This window comes from Lingula anatina, chromosome 1, assembly GCF_051362555.1.
Source record: "Lingula anatina isolate TDL-2025a chromosome 1, LinAna3.0, whole genome shotgun sequence".
Taxonomy (NCBI): domain Eukaryota; kingdom Metazoa; phylum Brachiopoda; class Lingulata; order Lingulida; family Lingulidae; genus Lingula; species Lingula anatina.
In genome coordinates, this window is record NC_141767.1 from 1,635,165 (window position 1) to 1,655,235 (window position 20,071).

A 20,071-nucleotide genomic window follows, 5' to 3' on the forward strand; every position below is an offset into this window, starting at 1 on the left:
ATGTAACGAGACTGTTGTTTGAGAGAGTTTAATATTCACCATGAATGCAACCATTCATATAAGCAACATTGTTAGGATTTTATTATTATTCAGTCATTCACAGAAGCAAGGCATTTTTCACAATCATGTATTTATGATGTCCAATGTAAAATAATAATTCAGTTCATGAATTGATTTCTGCAACCATTTGCTTAAACATATAGGAAAAGTGCACATTTTGTATGAATAAAAGTGAACATGAAATGCTGAGTTCTGAGTGTTGCTTCAATTAAATAACTCCTGTCATGCACTGGATTTCACTCTCCTGATGTTCAGATCCTGTCTCCTCAGCTGGTCACAAAGATTTAACATTTTTACAGAGGAAAGTGCAAATTCATTTCATGAGGTTATATGTCAATTACACCTGAGGAAGAATTTACTTGCAAAATAAAATTACTCTTATCACTGCACCAAATCGAAAATTAAGCCACTAACTTCCAAATACACTTCATACAGGTAATTGATTGGCCCAACTCAGCTGTGTACAGTAGGCCTACAAATATAGCCTTAACACTAATTGGCAATAATGCTAACCAGGTATTAAAGAGGTAGGTGACAGCCGATAAAATCTAGAGAGCACCGTAACTGATAACAAATTACACCCAAGGCAATAGGTGAGTCTTCATTATAAAAGTCGAAACCCTGCCTGGGTATTTCCACACGTTTTAACAAATTAACACACTCTCCACCCAAACTTATTGGGCACTACTTTAAATAAATATGCAGTGTACGTGTGCCCCAAACGTACACACCTAGGTCTTTGGTTTTGTACTGTTTTTTCTTTTATGGTAAAATCTGCACAGCTGGCTCTTCATTCTTTGCTATAAAATAGATTAGTTTTATTCCTTTACTTTTCAAAGCCACCTCGCCGTCTCTCCTCCGTTTATGGTTTTAGTTCCTTCATCATGGATTGTTACCACTGCAGGCAAGTGTGAACGCTTGTAAAGTTAGTTATCTTTTCTCGATCAAATAACCTGCAGTAATTCATCATTTTGCTCGGTTAATTATCAAAGGAAATACAGAAAACGAAAAATGAACTACTGACATGGCTTGTTCATGCGCAGCAGACGATTCCGGTCTCCCTCCAGAATGGCTGCTGTTTGTTTTGATGACGCAGGCTCTAATGGGTCAATACAAGTATATGACTGGATTTAAGAGATGACCTCGAAAAAGTGATTATTTGTTCATCAATAAAGAAACACGCAGTCATGAAAGCTATTTTGTCATTTGACAGATTGATGATTGGTCATAATAATTTTAGTTTCTAATTGTTAATTTTAAGATATACGCATAATAGAGTCTTTTCCACGAAATCGTGAGCATGCGCAGTTCGCGCCATTTTGTGCGGGACTGTTTCTCAGGGGGAAAGAGTAGAGGGGGCCTTCGGTACTTTTGTAGTATACCCCCCCCCCCCCCCCCACCCTGTAACTTTCTGTAACTTTCACTTTTCAAACAGTTTTATACATTTTATTGTTTATCTATGTCAAAGCTGTTGAAATAAAATGCTTTTGTAATTACCTGTGGACTTTTTATTAGTGTTAATCACGTTAAATCCAGCCCATTGAAATACAAAGTTAGAATCTTCAATTTACACCCGCAGTCAATAACTTGCCGCATTTTCGTTGGCTAACCCTAAGGTAATTTTATGTGAACAAGTAGCTCATAATAATTTCACAGAGGAAATCCAAGTATACAGTGTATCAATCCTATGTTCATATAAAATAAAGTAGAGTTAGCCAACGAAAACGCAGCAAGCTGCGGTTACATTGTAAATTTTCACATTGTATTTCAATGGGATGGATTAAACGTGATTAAAACTAATAAAAAGACCACAGGTAATTACAAAAACATTTTATTTCAACAGCTTTGACATAGGTGCAAAAGACAATGTAAAAAAATGTTTGAAAAATGAAGGTTTCAGGAAGTTACAGGGTGGGGGGGGGGTATACTACCAAAGTACCGAATGTCCTATCTTTGCTGTCGATGAGGTACGTTTTTAGTTCTTTCATTGAAAAGTCATCAGGTACTTCTGCTAAATTTCTATTCCAACTGCTCCCATGAATGTGTTTTCGAAAAAAATCAGGTGTTAACATGTTACGAAACTTTGAAAATTCAGATTGAAATGAGCACTCCTCGATATGGCGTCCGTTGTGTACACTCCACACTTTCCCCCTGAAACTTCAAATCCCGCAAAATCTCGCGTTCTCACGGATAATTTAGCGGAAGTCACGTGACCGTGGAAAAGACTCTATTTTCACAGTGGCGACTAGATGTTATGACATAAATGAAATAACACTGATTTTTTTAAATCTTCGTAACTGGGGCTGTAATAGGAAAATATCTTTGCGATTAGCAGTGTAATCGTAAAACGCACTTCGACCAGTGCAATAAAGGTGACTTTACAAAGTGGAATGACCGATTTTATCAGCCTTAGCTTAGTCCATGAAATTTACCGGTTTTTGTACAAACCCCGTACAAAAACTGTTTACATGTTTTACCCAAACAGTAAACCTAAGTACCCTCTACCAGGGCTGCATATTATAATAAATAGACACTGACTCGACCACGTGACTTTTTGCCAAATTTTAAAAACCTGCATGCGTACAGATGGCATTGTACCCGCTCTGCAGAGCCCAGTGGGTGCAGGGCACCGCGCCAATGTGAATAACACAACCTGTTTAATTCTCTTGTCTGTCTGCTGAAACACGTGTTTTGAAGAAAAACTCTGAAAATACCAAAGCTATTTTTGTTGTCACAGAAGAGCAAATTACTGTCTTGATTGCAAGGGGACTAGGATGGGACTTGTTAGGCGGCAGTTCTTGTGTACATGTAGTTACATGTGTGCAAACAATAACCAGCCATGTAATCATCCTTGAGATTTCATTACAGGGTCACAGTGCAGAAAACTGACGTCAATTTAACCTGAGATATATCTGTGAATCAATCTGTGCCCCTGGCAAAGGGTAAGGCCCAACCCTTTTCCACGGTTGTGCACCAGGCGGGTAATAGGGCCATGATTTGTCTAGAAGATGCATAGGTATACTGATAGTAGACAGGGGCGTATCCAGTTAGCCTTGAGGCCCAGGGACCTGTAAAGTTGACTCAACAAAGTAATCTTTCCTATTTTAGCAGCTGTAACTGATAACCTCAATATGCATGTGACAGGTCCTACATTTACACCTTCACGTCACCAGAAAGAAAAAATACGACTGGAGAGACTGGGAAGTATGTTTTTTGACGCTGGCAACCTTTGATGTTAACTTTTAACTGCCTGCAAAAAATAATCGAAGCATTATCTTCATGAAATATCGTTTTCAGATAGGATATTGTAGCAAATCAACAAACTGTTAAGGTCAGTATTTAAAGCGTCCGAGTGATGAGAAAAAAAGTTGTATGTATGTTCGAATATCAACTTTGAAAAAAATTACAGGAGTGATCAGTGTTACTAAAATACATTTTGGTTTGGAAAATAGGCTGAATAGGACCATGTTTCCTGAAGTTGTCTTTGTTATTTTATTTGTTGATTATTTTTCAGCCTTATTATACTACATGGAATACAGATAACACATTTAAAGGAAAACCGATAGGCCTTTTGTCTTCAAACTTACACGGATGATCAATATTATTAAAATACAGGTTGAAGTCGAACATTAGCCTAATAGGACCATGTTTTTGAAGTTATGTTGCTTTTTGTTTGTTTGTTTGTTTTTTAGCATATACAAGCTTTTTGTGCTTTTATGTGCTTTTATTTATAAATGATCGCATCACAGGTGAAAATTGTTATAAAGAGTAATTTTCATTCCAGATACCACAACTAACATGATTAGTGGTACAGAAAATACAAACTAGAGTGAAGATATCAATATTTTATACCATTTATTCACATTTATTGCAAGTACCTCCTTAATTCCGACGTTTTCACATAGAGAAAGAAATGTCCATTCAGTTGAAAAGATGTCACCAAATATCACCAAATTTACAAATATTTAGCATTCGGGTGTGCTCGTTAAAGGTTACGTGTCTAAAAGCGTTTGTGTCTACCGCGTACTGTAATTATCTCCTGCCTCCAATAAGGGTAACAATTCTGTTTTGTGGGATATTGTCCTATTCATACTAAAGAGCCCGGAGGGACTTGGTCCACATTATTAGGAGTTTGGTTCTCCTTTGCATTGCACACTCCAATTCATGTCACAGATGCTTAGTAGAGTTAATAATAGGGCTCAAAGATGGTTGCTCCATCCTCTAAATATTGGGTTTCTGCAACAAATTACTCAGTAGACGAGAGCTGTGTGCAAGTGCATTTCCACGATGACACCTGCAGTATCCCTGAAGTCACCTCTTGCAAATAGCATGAGATATTTGTTGAGAATGTTTCAGTGAATTCTCCCAATAACGTTCTTTTCCGGAAAGAACAATGTACTAAAACCATGGGCTTGGAATGCTCTCCAAACGTGGACTGACCAGACACCTCGGGCGATATTATCCTGCACACATCTTCCCAAAAAGCATTCTGCAACATGTCTACGGGCCCTAACTTGACCGTCAAAGGCATACAAGGAATACATACAGGTAGATTCACCAGCAAAACCAACTTGTTCCTAGTGGTGTTTGATCAAGTTCTGGTAGTTGTGGGTTCAGTGAACGTAACTGATACTTCATTCCGTCTGCAAGAGGGGACTTCGGGGTGATCCAGGCTTCATCATGACAGCACACTTGCACACAGTTCTGGTCTGGTGAGATTTGTTGCAGAAACCCAATGTTCTGAGGCTGCAGAAACCATGTTTGAGTCCTGATAATAAACCTACTGATGAATTTAAGTGTGCGATCTAGAGGAGAACCAAACTCCAAATAGCCTGGACCAATTCCGCCAAGCTTTTTAGGAAACATAGGACAATATCCCGCAAAACAGAACTGTTACCCTTGTTGAAGGCAGCGGCGCCGTCTACAGGAGCTAAATGTGTGTAAATTTGGTGACATTTGGTGGTATCCTTTTAATTAAATGAATATGTCTTTACCTCTGTGGAAATGACAATGGAACATCGGATTTTAGGGGGTACATGTAATAAATGTGAATAAATTGTATTACATATGGATATCTTAACCACTAGTTTGTATTTTCTGTATCACTAATCATGTAAGTTATGGTGTATGGAATGAAAATCACCATTCATAGTAACTAACTCCTGTGATGTGATCATTTATAAATAAAAGCACATGAAACTGGGGGTGGGACAACTTTTTTGACCAATGTTGTATTAAATTGTCTTCAAACTTACACGACTGATTTAAATACAGGTCGAGTTTGTAAACCATATAGATCATTATTTTTTCAAATGTTATTCTGGTTTTATTCAGCTCATTTGTTACTATAAGCAATGATGATACTACATTTCATGGAAAACCACTTGACTGATTATCCTCAAACTCACAGGACTGATAAATATGACATATACATAGATACAGGTCTAGTTTGTAAACCTGCTGCCTGATCGGAATCCTTATTGTTATTATTATTTATTTATTTATTTATTTATTTTTTTTTTTGAAGTTATTCTTTTTTTTTGTGAAATGTTAGTTCATTACGGCATTTTCAAGATATGAACTCTCGTGTACCTATGCCTTATGCTACCTACATATACCTAACATCTGTGTTCCATGTTATGCATAAGTAAAATTTGGTGTTGACTAAACTGTTAAGCATAATGAACAATTGCAGCAAAGTTGGCAAAATAACATTTATGAATATTATTTTTTTGCTTTTTGTCTGCAATTTAGCAGCTGTATCTTTTCCAGTAATTGATGTAAAACACGCAATGAAGAATTCCCTTTTATCATCATAGTCTATAAGGTGTCCCTTAATATCTTTCAGACCATTTCCATAACTGCAGGTGTAATTTGTGTCTTGTTTTAAAAAGTGTAAAATAATAAAAAATATTGTAGACTGTTAACGATACCACATGTGCCAAATTTTGGTAGGTCATCATTATAACATTTTGTTCTTTTGGAACAATTTACACCCCCTCACCAATAAGAAAGCTTATATTCCCAGTAATAAGGATAATTTGGCCTTGACGTTTTTCGGCGGACTGACTTATTTCTGAGCAATATTCACTCTCACTCTCCTAGCTTTTCCATGGTATTGACGGTCAAAGTCAAAAGAGAGTTCGCGTTAATTTGAGTTGGCTGGCCAACTCACCATTTTCATAGGAAAAAAGTTCCAGCCTAAATGTTCAAATCATGGAATAATGTGCAAGAAATATGAAGTCAGCGGGTCCAAAAGTAATTTACTCTGGGACAATTGCGATTCATAACATTCCAAATATTTTACACTCTCAAAAAAATTGGAAGAGAATGTTAATTTCTAAGCTTATTTCCCGACCAGACCTTCTGGACCATCAGACAGATTGATTTTTTAGCTTTTACGTTAATTGTATGACATTTGTGGCATATTTTTTATTTTTGTTTATCTTTGTAATTTCAGCTGTTATGGGAAAACAACTTGCCTTTAACAGCCTAATCGTTAAAGCTCTTAGACCAATGCAGTACAGGTGACATTACAAAGTGTTCTAAACGATTTTGCAGTCTTGGCTTAGTTCGTGAAATTTGCCGTTCACAAAGACAGACTCCAAATAGTAACCCTTTTCTAAGTTGTGCACCAGACAGGATCTTTATAATTTGTCTAAATAATTTGTCTAAAAATTGCATAGGCATACTGATAGTAGAGAGGGACTTTTTAAGTTTTGAGACCAGGATGCTGTTAAAAGTTGACTAAACAAAGTAGGCTTTACGATTTTAGCAGCTGTGAGCTGAACTTAAATATCAAGTTCTACATTAAATCCTAAATCCTTGTCTTCAGAAAGAAAATTGGCGATGTACAGCAGACTGACGAGTAGGTTTCGGTGTCAGAGAGTTGGCGAAATTTAGTCTAGACTTTTAACTTAAACAAAGAGAGCCCAAAGCATCACCACCATATACAAACATTAAAGATAATTTCAACAAACCAACAAGCAGCTGAGACCAGTAGGCGTCTTAGGGTGCATTCCCATAGATTTTAGATCGATCTATCCCCGTGGGGAGTCTCACTAGATTACTGTCAATTAATCCGGCTTAAATGCCCGTCCCGCCTACTACAAGCTGTAAGGGGGTAATTAAATTTCCTGCCCCCTCGGCTGACGGCTATTTAGCATGAACCCCCAGAGAGTTAGGTCTATCTAGTTGGATCGATCTAATCTCTGGAAATGGGGTCTTAGTGTTGACATCAGGAAAGTCCAATGTCTGTTTAAATATCAGCTGTTAACTGATAGCCTCAATCACCTGATTTGGTCTCAAAGTGCAATTTCAGATCAGAACTGATCTGACGTGGTTTTAAAGATAAACCATTCTAAACCATTCTAAAATTATACTGACTTTGAAATTAATATCAATACTTAAGGCGCAGTAGTGAATAAAATTATAGTGATAAACGGATAATTAGAGGGAATAATTGTAGACTAATCTCAAAACCTTATGCATTGTACACGAAATTTACATGTAACCAGTGGCTGCGTTCAAAACAAGTTGATCCGCGGAATAACAGATCAGCGGATCAAATATGGCCGACCCTTGGCGCATATCCCCTAATAGACACTAATTAGATGCCCTGCAGAGATTACGCGACCCGTATTCAAGTGGGTCGGCGACATTTGATTGCTGATTAGTCCGCTGTTGTGTAAATTGATATCCTGTGTTAAACAACGACCTTAAATTAACCAGAACTAACGTCCTTATTGTGTGAACAAAAGAATTCTAGGAAGGCTGTAAATAGTTGTATTTTACGTATTTTACAGAAAATGAAAAGCTGAAGGACAGAAATCTGACATCACACCATTCAAGACTTATCAAGATTTTTGCCTTTTACTACTGACAATCTCTCTTCCACAAGTGAAATAATATTTCGCTTCACTACGTAGTAATTGGTCATCTATTTGACGTTCTTTAATTATCAGCATAATGGAAAAAGAAAAACACGAGGAAGACATGTTCAAGCGCTGGGGTGCAAGTACTGGGACTTTAAGCAGGAGGATCATTGGGGCAAGTGCTAGTATGCGAAACAAATATGAAACGAGCATGCAGAAGGGGACAATTTATTTGGAAACGAGTAAAATATTATTTCTGGGAGATTCTGGTGTAGGAAAGACATCCCTGCAACGCTATTTCCGAGAAAAGGGTTTCTCGGAAAAGTATAATATCACTCGCGGAAATGAAAAGCACCACTTGGAAACTGCAGCCGTAACGGACACTTGGGAAGATGTTACTGACCCTGAAAACGAACAGCAATATGCCGCTAGTTACGTAACAGTGAAAAAGACTGATTCTCCTTCAGAATCTCAAACAGCTGTAAATGGTGCATTGTTTGATCAACATTTCAAACTTACAATTGGATTGCTATGCGTATGCGTTGCTTTTGCTCTTTTGCCCTTTGGGTTATGTTCTTTAAAAATCATAGGGTGCATCTTCTCTACTCTGTTTTTCCCTAATAATTTGCCGATGGGTATCAGATATGCTGAAGGTACAGCTCTCAGTATATTTTACAGATATGCTCTTATTGAAACCCTATACGCTGACAGAAATATGCAACAGAGAATGAACAACCCTGACTTGTTCTTAGAATTCCAACTTGGTGTTCTTTGTTGCGGGTTGGTGGTAGGGTTTGTGTTAGGATTTGGGTGTAGGGCAGGAACCTCGATAGTATTTAGTTTGGTCTGCCTAAAAAGTGAAGGCAGTATGCTCAACTTTCTCCCAGTTGTTTTTGATATTCTCCGTGAATTTTGTCTTGACTTTAAACATGCATCAGCTGTAATTGTGATTGCCAGTCTAACGTTGTTTTTATGCCAAGCGTATTTGTACCACGGGAAAATAAACATCAAGCAATTTTGTCTTCAGGTTATCGTTTCAAACTTTGCAACTGCCCTCATATATCAGATGATAAACGGAGAAAAATATCCGAGTTTATTCAAGGACGACCAAGCAACTGTTATCACACTGATTTGGTTTGGGGCTGCTGTTGGCATCTACGTATGCAAAAACACGTCACCAAGTCTGATGCGTAAACGGTTTTATATTTGGTTGCCTGTTTATATGATAGCGATAAGTTTGTGTTCTTATTTCCTCTGTGGTCTCATTTTATGGTGTACGGAAAAAATTACCGCCATTATTTTATTATCTTCTTGGCTTGTTCTTCAAGTGCTATGCTAGAATATACGGCAATGATGGTAATTGGCCGGCCTCTTGCAAAAGTTTATGATTTGCCTTTCTATGCACGAAGGACACTGGGCTTTATTTTAGGTGTCGGAATGGTTTATTTTATGAATTGGACGGTCGCTATTCCTCCTGGAGAATTTTTATTAGATCAGGTGTTGTCTGTTGGTATTGTTGTTGCATTCGAGTTGTGGGGCTTTTGGCGGGTGAAACAAGCAATGAAAATGGGAATCGATTTAACTAAAATAAGACTGGCAAAATCAAAGTACGAGAATGGAGTATCAGGCATGCGTATTAAGTTTGTGTTAATTGATTGTGGAGGACAGGAAGAATATCATTATTTCCATCATTTATTCATACCAAAGGACGCTGTATATATTATTGTATTTAACTTTGAAGAAGCTAAAGGACTTAAAGACGACAACGAACTGCGCGTACAATTCAAAAAACTTCGTTATTGGTTAAACTTCGTGTTAGCACATATATGTTTACCTGCTGGGAAAAATCGCAAACAGCACAAACCCATCTTCATTGTTGGGACGCACAGGGACAGTGTTGACAAGGAGGTCAGATTCCTGATCTCTCAGGAATTGACACACTTTTTTGAAAGGGAAGGTATCGATCAATACATATCTTGGAATGAGGACACCCTGATATTTGAAGTGGAGAATTCGGGACAGTGCAAGAGGGACGAACAGGGAAAATATCTCAGGCAGGAAGTTGCGAAAGTTGCAGTTTTTAAAAGGCAAAAAACTGAGATCAAATGGCTAAAATTTTCGAAAGTGATGCCAAGTTTGCCTCCAATCATAACGATCTCAGAATTGAAAGACTTTGTCATTGAGAAAGGTGTCGTTAAAGACGAGAATGAGTTTGAAAATTTTGTTAAATATTTCAACGAGAGGGGGGATATTTATTGTTGCAACAGTGATAGCAGCGATTGTCAAACACGGTTTGTCGTCTTGCGTCACGGACAGTCATGGTTCGTAGACTTGTTTTTGGAAATACAAGACATGATGAAAAGAAAAGAAAAAAAGAAAGGTATCTTAAATGAAAATACCATGAATCAGACAATACACTGTAAAATTGATAGCATGTCTAAGTGTCAATCGCTGACATGTGAAGACACAAAACATTTAAAAGACATTTGTGGAAAACTTCTTGAAGAAAGTAACTTAATCGTTAAGGTACCTAGCAGCCCGTACTATCTCGTGCCATTTCAGTTGGAAACCGCTAGCCAAGAAGACAAAGACAGTCTTTGGAAAACTTCGCCAGGCAAAGAAATTAGGTTTGGTTTGGACTTTGAAGAATTTGAACCAAAGCCAATATTTTGGAGGCTTACATCTACTGTGTTAAAAATGAGCGGAGACAAATATTTCAAGGAAAAAAAACTTTCAGCAAACTGTGTATTCTGATTTTGCTGTCTTTACAGAGCCATCCACAGGGATCAAGTATAAACTTGAGATGAAATCCATTATTTCACAAAACGTGATTTTGTTTACTACTAGTAGAGACTCTCGTTTACCTGAAGGTGCCATAGAACAACAAACTTACGAGATCTTCGCTAATCTTCACAAACAATTGAATTATATTTGCAATACATCTTTCCCTGGGCAGAAATATTCTGTGGGACTAGTCTGTCAGATACAAGGCGTACACACTTGCAACTGGCACGAAAAGGTGAGCAAGTCCTGTTACTTTTTGAGTTCATGGTCTATAATTGAGGAAACAACTCATATTTTTAATTGTACAATGAAATGTTTGTCTTTGAAAACATTAGTGTCATTGACATAGGTATATTTTAAAATTCAATCGGCTCTTTTCCTAATGCTGATTAGATTAGGATAACAATAGATAGAGTGATATAGGAGGACATGTGTATTACTGTTGTTTTATCTGCAGGGTCAAGTTCATATGTGCCATCTGGGAGACAACAAATCTGGGTTTGAGTTATTTGATGAAATTCCTAAGGGAACACCTGCCGTTTGTAACTGTGATGCAACCTTAAAGATGAAAATCTACGTGCACTTTGGCAAGGTAAGCAATTATGATTTACAATTCAATTACATTAATATAATTTGTATTTTTGTCGATTCCGCAAGCAGCACATTTTGATAACAAACAGTAGTGAGTGGAAATTTTAACAAAAAGATGAGGTGATTGCTTTACAAAACATGTTGGTTTGCCATTACAATGAAAATCTCATTTTAGAAGCCCCAGGAAACTGAAAGACAATTCGAGAAGCTAAGAGAAAATTGGACAAAAATTGAAGAAGACCTCGAGCCTATAGATATCTTGTCCTACCTTTTTGAAAAGAAGGTTCTGGGTATAGATGACATGGATGTTATTCGAAATACACTCCATAGGAAAGACAGGTGCTACGAATTACTCAAAAGTCTGCGTAAATGTTTTCCAGAAAAGGAGCCTATGCGTCACTTGTGCACCATTTTGCGTGAAAAGCGCCCACATCTCGCTGATCTGTTGAACCCATTTTCAGAAACTGCAGACGATAGGGCGGTGGGAACGGCTGACAATATCTGAGGGGGGAAATGCTTTTCTCAAAAGAAAAGTATTTTGATGTCTCAATGACAAAATTAATGTTTATTTCCCTTGTCTTGAAGAAAAAAAGATACATAGATATTTGTGATAGATTGATGGCTTGAAAGGATACGATAAAGAATGACCTGAATGACAGGTTGTATATCGATTTTCTTCTATTGTAAATAAAATTATAAAAATAACTCAAAACAACCCAACAGTGATTTTATTTCAGATGCGCGAGTAGCTTTGTTATTTAGTATTCCACTAAAATGGAAAGGGGTGTTTTAAACAATTAAAAACAGATAAAAGTCGGACCACATCCACACTTCCCAACTAACACAATGCAGATTCTTAGATGTAATGTATTAAACTGTGTATTGTGTGAATAGCATTAATTGCGGCAAGAATGTTGCGATATTAGAACTGCTATTATTTTGAAATTTATATCCTTTGATAAAAAAAACTGTTATCGCTCAATTGAACTATGCAGATCCCAGTAATTTGCAGACGAGCGCGACGCATGTTCAATGCAAGTGGGTCGGCCATATTTGATCCGCAGATCCTGTGTTAAACAACAATCTGAAATTTATCTGAGCTAACGTTTTTTTGTGTGAGCAAAACAATTCTAAGAAGGCTGTAAAGAGTTGAAAAAAGAAGCTGAAGGACAGAAATCTGATATCAAACCATATCAACCATAGACTTTTACCATTGACAATCTCTACCACAAGTGAAGTAATGTTTCGCTTCACTACGTAGTCATATGTCATCTACTTGACGATCATTATCTATCATTATAACATGAGTTTTATCAACAAATTCTGAAGTTATGGATAATGCACAGCTATTGTAAAAATCTATTTTGTGGAACAATACCTATATCATGAGGAATAATTTACCTTTATTTCTCGTTGGATAAAAAATGGAATTATTTATATCAGAGATTTAGTTAGAGAAAATAGACTTTGTTCTTATAAAGATATTTCACAGGTGGTTGGGCGGAATGGAATTACCTTTGTGGAATATCAAGTTTTAAGAAATTGCATTACTCATCACTTAATTGAGGACTATGGTAAATCTGGAGAGTGTAAGACTGCATTCCCACAGATTAAAATCGATCCATCTGGATCGACGTAACTCCATGGAGGTTCACGCTAAAATGCTGTCAGCCGAGCGCACACAAAAGTTAACTACCCCCTTACAGCTTTTAGTAGGCGTTTAAGCCGGCTCAGCCGACAGCAATCTAATGAGACTCCCCACGGGGATAGATCGATCTGAAAATATATGGGAATGCAGTCTAAGTTAACCGTTCAAAGAATTCAACTAAAAGATATTACTTCCAGAGAAAACTTGTTTTGAATAAATTAGAAAATATTATATTCCTTAATGTAAGAGTACCAAGTGTAGTGTGGAATGACATACATGTATTTTTGGCATGTACTCAATCTGTAATAAGAGCAGCGCGGTGGAAAATTTTGCATGAAATTTATCCAACAGGGAAATACTTAAAGGGATAATAACTCTTTTTTTTTGGCCAAAAAAATGAATTTTCTTGGAGTAAACAACAATTTTCCCATACTTACCAATGGTTCATGAATCCATTTTTACATCCAAAGTTAGTCCCTGTTTTTTTTCTAAAAAGTTTTTTTTTTTTTTTTTTTTTTTGTTAAAATCTCTTAATAGAGATTATAACAGAGTAAAGCCATCAATGGAGGTCACGCGGCCTAAATACATGTTCAGATATCAGAATAATAGCTATAACTGCCGTTTTTGTGGTAAAACAGAATATATTCTATTTCTATGAGTTGTTCACAATGTTTTTATTGTAAAATATATATCTCATAGGAAGAGTTATTATCCCTTTAAAAAATGTAAGATTTCAGAACGTCTGTACAGGATGATAATTTTGCACTTCTTTGTAGAGTGTTCAAAATTTTCAAAAATATAGAAATTTATAAACCGTGAAAAACTCAGAAGAGAGGAAAAAAGGGAACATATATTTATCAACAAATATATATATATAAAGATAAAGGTTGCTAAGAATATCATTTTCCTATATAAATTTAGAAATGAAAGAACTTATATCGAGGCATTTTTACCATCATTATGTTTTATTTACTTGTACATACTCTAAATTGGTAAATAAATTTTAATTAAAACACTATCAACCAAATGGAAAAAAAAGCAGGAAGAAAACATGTTCAAGCGATGAGCTGAAAGTACTGGGACTTTAAGCAGGAGGATCATATTTGATCTACTGATCTATTAGTCCCTTATTGTGTAAACTTGCATCCTGTGTTTAACAACGATATCAAATTAATTTCAACTCCAGTCATTTTACGTAGTTTACAGAAAATGACGAAAAACTGAAGGACAAAAATCTTAACCTTAAAAATCTGAACCTTAGACTTATCAATATTTCCCCCTATGCTGCTGACAATTGAAAGAATATAGTTTTACTTCACTTTCTATTTGAAGATCTTTGACCTTCAACATAATGGAAAAAGAGAAACAGGAAAAGTACTAATAATTCTGAAAAAAAGTCCAATATATTTCTTTCAATATCAGTCAGTTTCAGCAGTAATATTATATGATCATAATATAATTTTTTGTGAAAGGACGTGTTGTTATTTTAATGCCTATAAATAAAAAAGTTATGTTGTAATCAATTAAACCGGATGAAAAGTCTCCGTCCATAGGTAAAGAGGAACACATTCATTTAGCACAACTAACACATCGCTGACTGTTAGAGGTGAAGTGTATGCAACAAGAACAGGAGTCCTTAGGAACCGTTCCCCATTACTTCAGCCCATATACTACTACTGATACGACCAACCCTCACCCGTACTAATCATATGGGACCCCGGACATCCAGTTTTATAACTACCATTCCTGTTTCACCTGGTATGTGTCGACTTGCAAGGACACGATGATCAGTATATGTGACCGGTTTCATTAATATCTAATATCTTTGTTAACTTTATTTTTGAACTTTTAAACTCTCTCTCTCTATCTCTATCTCTCTCTGTGCATTTGTGTGTGTGTATGTGGGAGTGCAAATGTGCACTCGAGCGCGTGCGTGTACATAGTTAAAATATAATTATGACAAAATATATGTGAAAGAATGAAATAAAGTAAAAAAAATAGCATTTAAAGAAGAAGAGAAGAAGCAAAAAATGGAGCCATGTTGGAACGTCAGTCCCACCACCGAGAGGCAGCTACACAGGGACCAAAATATGAAATGAAAACATAAAAAAGCTGTTCCCTCCAACAGGCTCCAACATAGCCCTAGCCCTTTATCGACAGACTTATTAACCAAATACTTCTCCTTTTGTATACAGGTTGTGCACTACAGGTCTTTGTGGCAGTGTGAATAGGGAAATGTTTGTATGACCCAGTAACATTATTGTGAATCAAATTGATTTTTGAACACGTAACAATGGAACAAAAACGGCGTCGAACAGCAGATTGAAGAGTGATTCTTTTCAGAAAGTTTGCGAGATTGATCTAGACTTCCAAGCTGCTTGAATAACAAGAGTAATAGCCAAAACATCACCGCCATTTAATAGCGTTCTTTTTTTCTTTGAGGCTCACGTCTCCGTCGACAATATTCAAGGACGTGACGGCATTTCAACAAACTGTTGAGGTCAGTAATGCATCTTTGCATTCAGATCAGGATAGCTAAAGACCGTTGATGAAACAGACACGTCTTGTGGTATTGGTGGAATTACAAGTAAGAAACGGAACGGTATAGGACTATTGTTTTTTTTAGTAATCTCATAGTCTGATGCATTTGACAGACAAATGTACACATGGCAACTATGGAAAGCCTTGTCGTTTTATCGGACTGATGACAACAACCCCACGGATCATATCTTAACTTTAACAAACAAACGACCATCGTTGTTGTGGGGAAAATACGATTCTACGACAACCCTCCAGGAAAGAACAATATTTTCCACATTGTTTTATTTTATGTCTTCAAACTAAACATATTGGAAAAACTCACATCACATCAATCGTTTAGGTCACGTTTGACAGCTTCACAATTCCGTAGTCGTGTGCATCTATGTACCAATATTTGATTAACACCAGAATGGAGAACGTAAAAGAAGTACAAGTCGACAAGTTCAGACCATGGGGAGCAAGTACTAGGACGTTAAGCAGGAGGATCATTAGGAGAAGTGCAGATCTGCGTCACAAATATGAATGGAGCATGCAAGAGGGGCAAATTGATTTGGAATCTTGTAAAATATTATTCCTGGGAGATTCTGGTGTAGGAAAGACATCCCTGCAACGCTATTTCAGAGGAAAAGATTTCGTAAAAAGTCACAATACTACTCGAGGAAATGAAAAGCACCACGTGGAAACTGCCGCCGTAACGGACACTTGGGAAGATGTTAAGGACCCTGAAAATGAACAGCACTATGCAGCTATGTACCTTACAGTGCAAATGACTGATAATTCTGCTTCTCTAGCAGTTGATCACGGATCATCATTTGATCAACATGTCAAACTTGTATTTGGATTGCTATGCATATGTGTTGCTTTTGCTTTCGCTCCTGTTGGGTTATGTTCTTTGAAAATCATGGGGTGCCTCTTCTCTACACTTGTGTTTTCTGGCAACCTGCCCATGGGTATCAGATATGGCGAAGGTGTAGCTCTCAGTATATTTTACAGATATGCCTGTATCGAATTTCTATACGCTGACAGCAATATGCAACAGAGAATAGACAACCCAGACTTGTTCTTAGAATTCCAACTTGGCGTTCTTTGTTGTGGGTTGGTGGTAGGGTTCGTGTTAGGATTTGGGTGTAGGGCGGGAACCTTATTGGTCTTCAGCTTTGTCTGCCTCAAAAGTCAAGGTAGTATTCTTAACTTTTTCTCAATTATTTCAAATATGCTCTATGAATGGGTCCATGACTTTAATCATGCGCTAACTGTGTTTCTGATTGTCAGCCTTACATTGTTTTCATGCCATGTGTTTCATGCCAAATTATGCCACGAGAAACGAAACATTAAGCAAATTTTAATTAAAGTTTTGCCCCAAGTCACTGTCTCAAATATCGCAATCGCCCTCTTTTTTCAGATTTTAACACAAGAAAAGTATTTAAATATGTACAACCACGAGCGATTGATACTTGCTATTTTAACATGGACAGGGGCTGCTGTTGGTGTCTATATATGCAAATACATGTCAACAAACCTAATGCGGAGGCGGTTTTACATTGGATTGCTCATTTATATTATAGCAATTATCGTGTGTTCTTATGTTTTACATTGTCTCATTTTATGGTATGCGGAAAAGCATGTCCATCATTATATGATTATCTTCTTGGCTTGTTTTAGCAGTGCTATGCTAGAGCACACGGCAATGATGCTCATTGGACGGTCTCTTGCAAAAGTGTACGATTTGCCTTTCTATATACGAAGGGCACTGGGCTTTGTTCTAGGTGTCGGACTGGTTTATTTAATGAACTGGAAGGTCGCTTTTCTTCCTGGAGAATATATTTTAGATCAGTTGTTGTCTGTTGGTATAGTTGCTGCATTCGAGGTGTGGGGCTTTTGGCAGATGAAACAAGCAATGACAACGGGTATTGATCTAACCAAAATAAGACTGGCAAAATCAAATTATGAGAATGGAGTTTCAGGCATGCATGTTAAGTTTGTGTTATTTGACTGTGGAGGACAAGAAGAATATCATTATTTCCATCATTTATTCATGCCAAAGAACGCAGTTTACATCATTGTATTTAACTTTGAAGAAGCCAAAAGACTTAAAGACGACAACGAACTGCGCGTGCAATTCAAAAAGCTTCGCTATTGGTTAAACTGCGTGTTGGCTCATATGTCTTTGCCTGAAACTAAAAAAAATCACAAACCTATCTTCATTGTTGGGACACACAGGGACAGTGTGGATAAGGAGATCAGACAAACGATTTCCAAGAAATTGACACAATTTTTTAAAACAGAAGGTCTCGACAAATACATTTCCTGGAATGAGGGTTCTCTGATATTTGAAGTAGAGAATTCGGGACAGTGCAAGAGGGACGTAGAAGGAAAAAGTCTCAGGGAGCAAATTGCAAGAATTGCTGTTTTAGAAACGCAAAAAGTCCAGATCAAATGGCTTAAATTTTCAAAAATCATGCCAGAGTTATCTCCAATAATAAAGAAAACAGATCTGGCAGACGTTGTCATTAAGAACGGCGTCGTTAAATCTGAGGACGAATTTGAACATTTTGTTGAATATTTCAACAAAAGGGGAGATATTTATTGTAACGATAATGCATGTGGCGATTGTCGAACACGGTTTGTCGTTTTGCGTCATGGACAGTCATGGTTTGTTGATTTGTTTTTGGAAATTCTAAAAATGATAGAGAGAAAAGAAAAGAAGATAGGGATCTTAAGTGAAAGTACTATGGATCAGGCATTAAACCGTAGAATCGAGACCCTTTCTAAGTGCCAATCACTGGCATTTAAAGAAACAAAACATTTAAAAAACATTTGTGGTAAACTTCTTGAAGAAAGTCAATTAATCGTTAAGGTCCCTGGCAGCCCGTACTATCTCGTGCCATCTCAGTTGAAAAACGCTAGCCAAGAAGACAGAGAAAACCTCTGGAATCTATCGCAAGACAAAGAAATTACGTTTGGTTTGGACTTTGAAGAATTTGAACCAAAGCCAATTTTCTGGAGGCTTACTTCTACTCTGCTTAAAATGAGCGGTGACAAAAATTTCACGGAAAGAAAGTTTCGGCAAACTGTGTACTCTGATTTTGCTGTCTCTACAGAGCCATCCACAGGAATCAAGTATAAACTTGAGATAAAATCCATTATTACACAAAACGTGATTTTGTTTACTACACGCACAGACCCTTATTTACCAGCAGGTGCCATAGAACAGCAAACTTTTGAGGTCTTCGCTAAGCTTCACAAACAATTGCATCATATATGCAATACATCTTTCCCTGGGCAGAAATATTCCGTGGGTCTGGTCTGTCAGGAACAAGAGGAACACACTTGTTTGTGGTGGGAAGAGGTGAGCAGGTTCTGTTACCTGTATTAACAGTTCATGGTTTATAATTGAAATAATTATTTATATATTTAACCGAATCAAGAAATCAAATGCTTAACTGTGAAAAAGCGAGAAAGTGTCGTTGACGAAGTTATAGATTAAATATCAATCGCATCTAAACTTTACCTTGGTCAAGTTAGGGTAACAATAGATAAAGTAATATAAAACAAATGTGCATGTGTATTAGGCAATGGTTGTTTTATATGTAGGATCACGTTCATATGTACCATCTGGGAGACCACAAATCTGGGTTCGAGTTATTTGATAATATTCCCAAGGGAATATCTGCTGTTTGTAAATGTGGCGCAGCCCCAAAGATGAAAATCTACCTGTACACTGGCAAGGTAAGTAATTTTCGTTTGCAATTCAATAAGATAAATTTTCCTTTGTATTTTTTCCGATCTGGCGAGCAGCACATTTTGATAAAATGACAATTACCATAGGCCTGAATATATGCATGATGACCCGCGTTAAAGCCATGTTTGACGAATTTAAATCCAACACATGTATTTGTGTGAGTTCTTTAAATCGTAATTTAATGGCACTGAGAGAGAGGGGGCAGGGAGAGCGTTATTCTGTTCGTTTCACTATACAGTTTTAATGCAAGATACAGCCACTTTACAATAAAAAATACAAGTTGTATTTTACAAAAATAATTCATTTTAAATTGTTTTTTTCCTTTGGTTGGTCCAATAATTAAAAAGCATTCGTTGCCTTCTGTATACATAGTCCATGTACCCTGTATTGCAATAAGGTGTAAATCCGACCTGTGGCACAATATGTTTGACTTGACACAGACACTTCTAATACCAGTATGTCTGATGCCACTGAGCCCTTCATTTGTTTGTGCAATGTTAATTTCATTTAAGGTACCCCAGGAAACCGAAAGACAGTTCGAAAAGCTCAGAGAAAATTGGACAAAAATTGAAGAAGACCTCGAACCTAAATCTCTCTTGTCCTACCTTTTTGAAAAGAAGGTTCTGGATGAAGATGATACGATTGTTATTCGGAATATACTTGAAAGGAAAGACAGGTGCCTTGAATTGCTAATTAGACTGTATAAATGTTCTCCAGAAAAGGAGCCTATGCGTCACTTGTGCACCATTCTGCGTGAAAAGTGCTCAAATCTGGCTGATCTGTTGGAGGGAGATGACAGGGCAGTGAGAAAAATATTCTGAAAAATATTCT

General features: G+C 36.9%; 2 protein-coding genes across 3 annotated transcripts; both read left to right on the top strand.

The window, feature by feature from the left end:
• Positions 1-3,220: 3,220 nt before the first annotated feature.
• LOC106154925 (uncharacterized) lies at positions 3,221-12,006 on the top strand. 2 transcript variants are annotated; one of them, XR_015332186.1, is made up of 4 exons: positions 3,221-3,391; positions 7,866-10,953; positions 11,176-11,310; positions 11,485-12,006. XR_015332186.1 is itself a non-coding variant. In XM_087002528.1 (4 exons), the coding sequence occupies exons 2-4, from the start codon at positions 10,738-10,740 to the stop codon at positions 11,812-11,814; spliced, it is 681 nt and encodes a 226-aa protein (XP_086858654.1). In that variant the 5' UTR covers positions 3,221-3,391; positions 7,866-10,737; the 3' UTR covers positions 11,815-12,000. The 2 variants fall into 2 exon arrangements, 1 of the variants encoding a protein (XP_086858654.1); XM_087002528.1 differs by having other exon boundaries at positions 11,485-12,000.
• Positions 12,007-15,259: 3,253 nt separating this feature from the next.
• On the top strand, positions 15,260-20,061 carry LOC147763823 (uncharacterized). The gene is made up of 3 exons (XM_087000469.1): positions 15,260-18,847; positions 19,093-19,227; positions 19,753-20,061. Exons 1-3 carry the CDS (start codon positions 15,881-15,883, stop codon positions 20,059-20,061), a joined length of 3,411 nt encoding a protein of 1,136 aa, XP_086856595.1. The 5' UTR covers positions 15,260-15,880.
• Positions 20,062-20,071: the final 10 nt, after the last annotated feature.

Coding starts and splice junctions, on each gene's coding strand:
- LOC106154925 (XM_087002528.1), top strand. CDS start 10,738: ATGAAATCCATTATTTCACAAAACGTGATTTTGTTTACTACTAGTAGA. Junction 10,954..11,175: donor CTTGCAACTGGCACGAAAAG/GTGAGCAAGTCC, acceptor TTTTATCTGCAG/GGTCAAGTTCATATGTGCCA. Junction 11,311..11,484: donor TCTACGTGCACTTTGGCAAG/GTAAGCAATTAT, acceptor ATCTCATTTTAG/AAGCCCCAGGAAACTGAAAG.
- LOC147763823 (XM_087000469.1), top strand. CDS start 15,881: ATGTACCAATATTTGATTAACACCAGAATGGAGAACGTAAAAGAAGTA. Junction 18,848..19,092: donor CTTGTTTGTGGTGGGAAGAG/GTGAGCAGGTTC, acceptor TTTTATATGTAG/GATCACGTTCATATGTACCA. Junction 19,228..19,752: donor TCTACCTGTACACTGGCAAG/GTAAGTAATTTT, acceptor ATTTCATTTAAG/GTACCCCAGGAAACCGAAAG.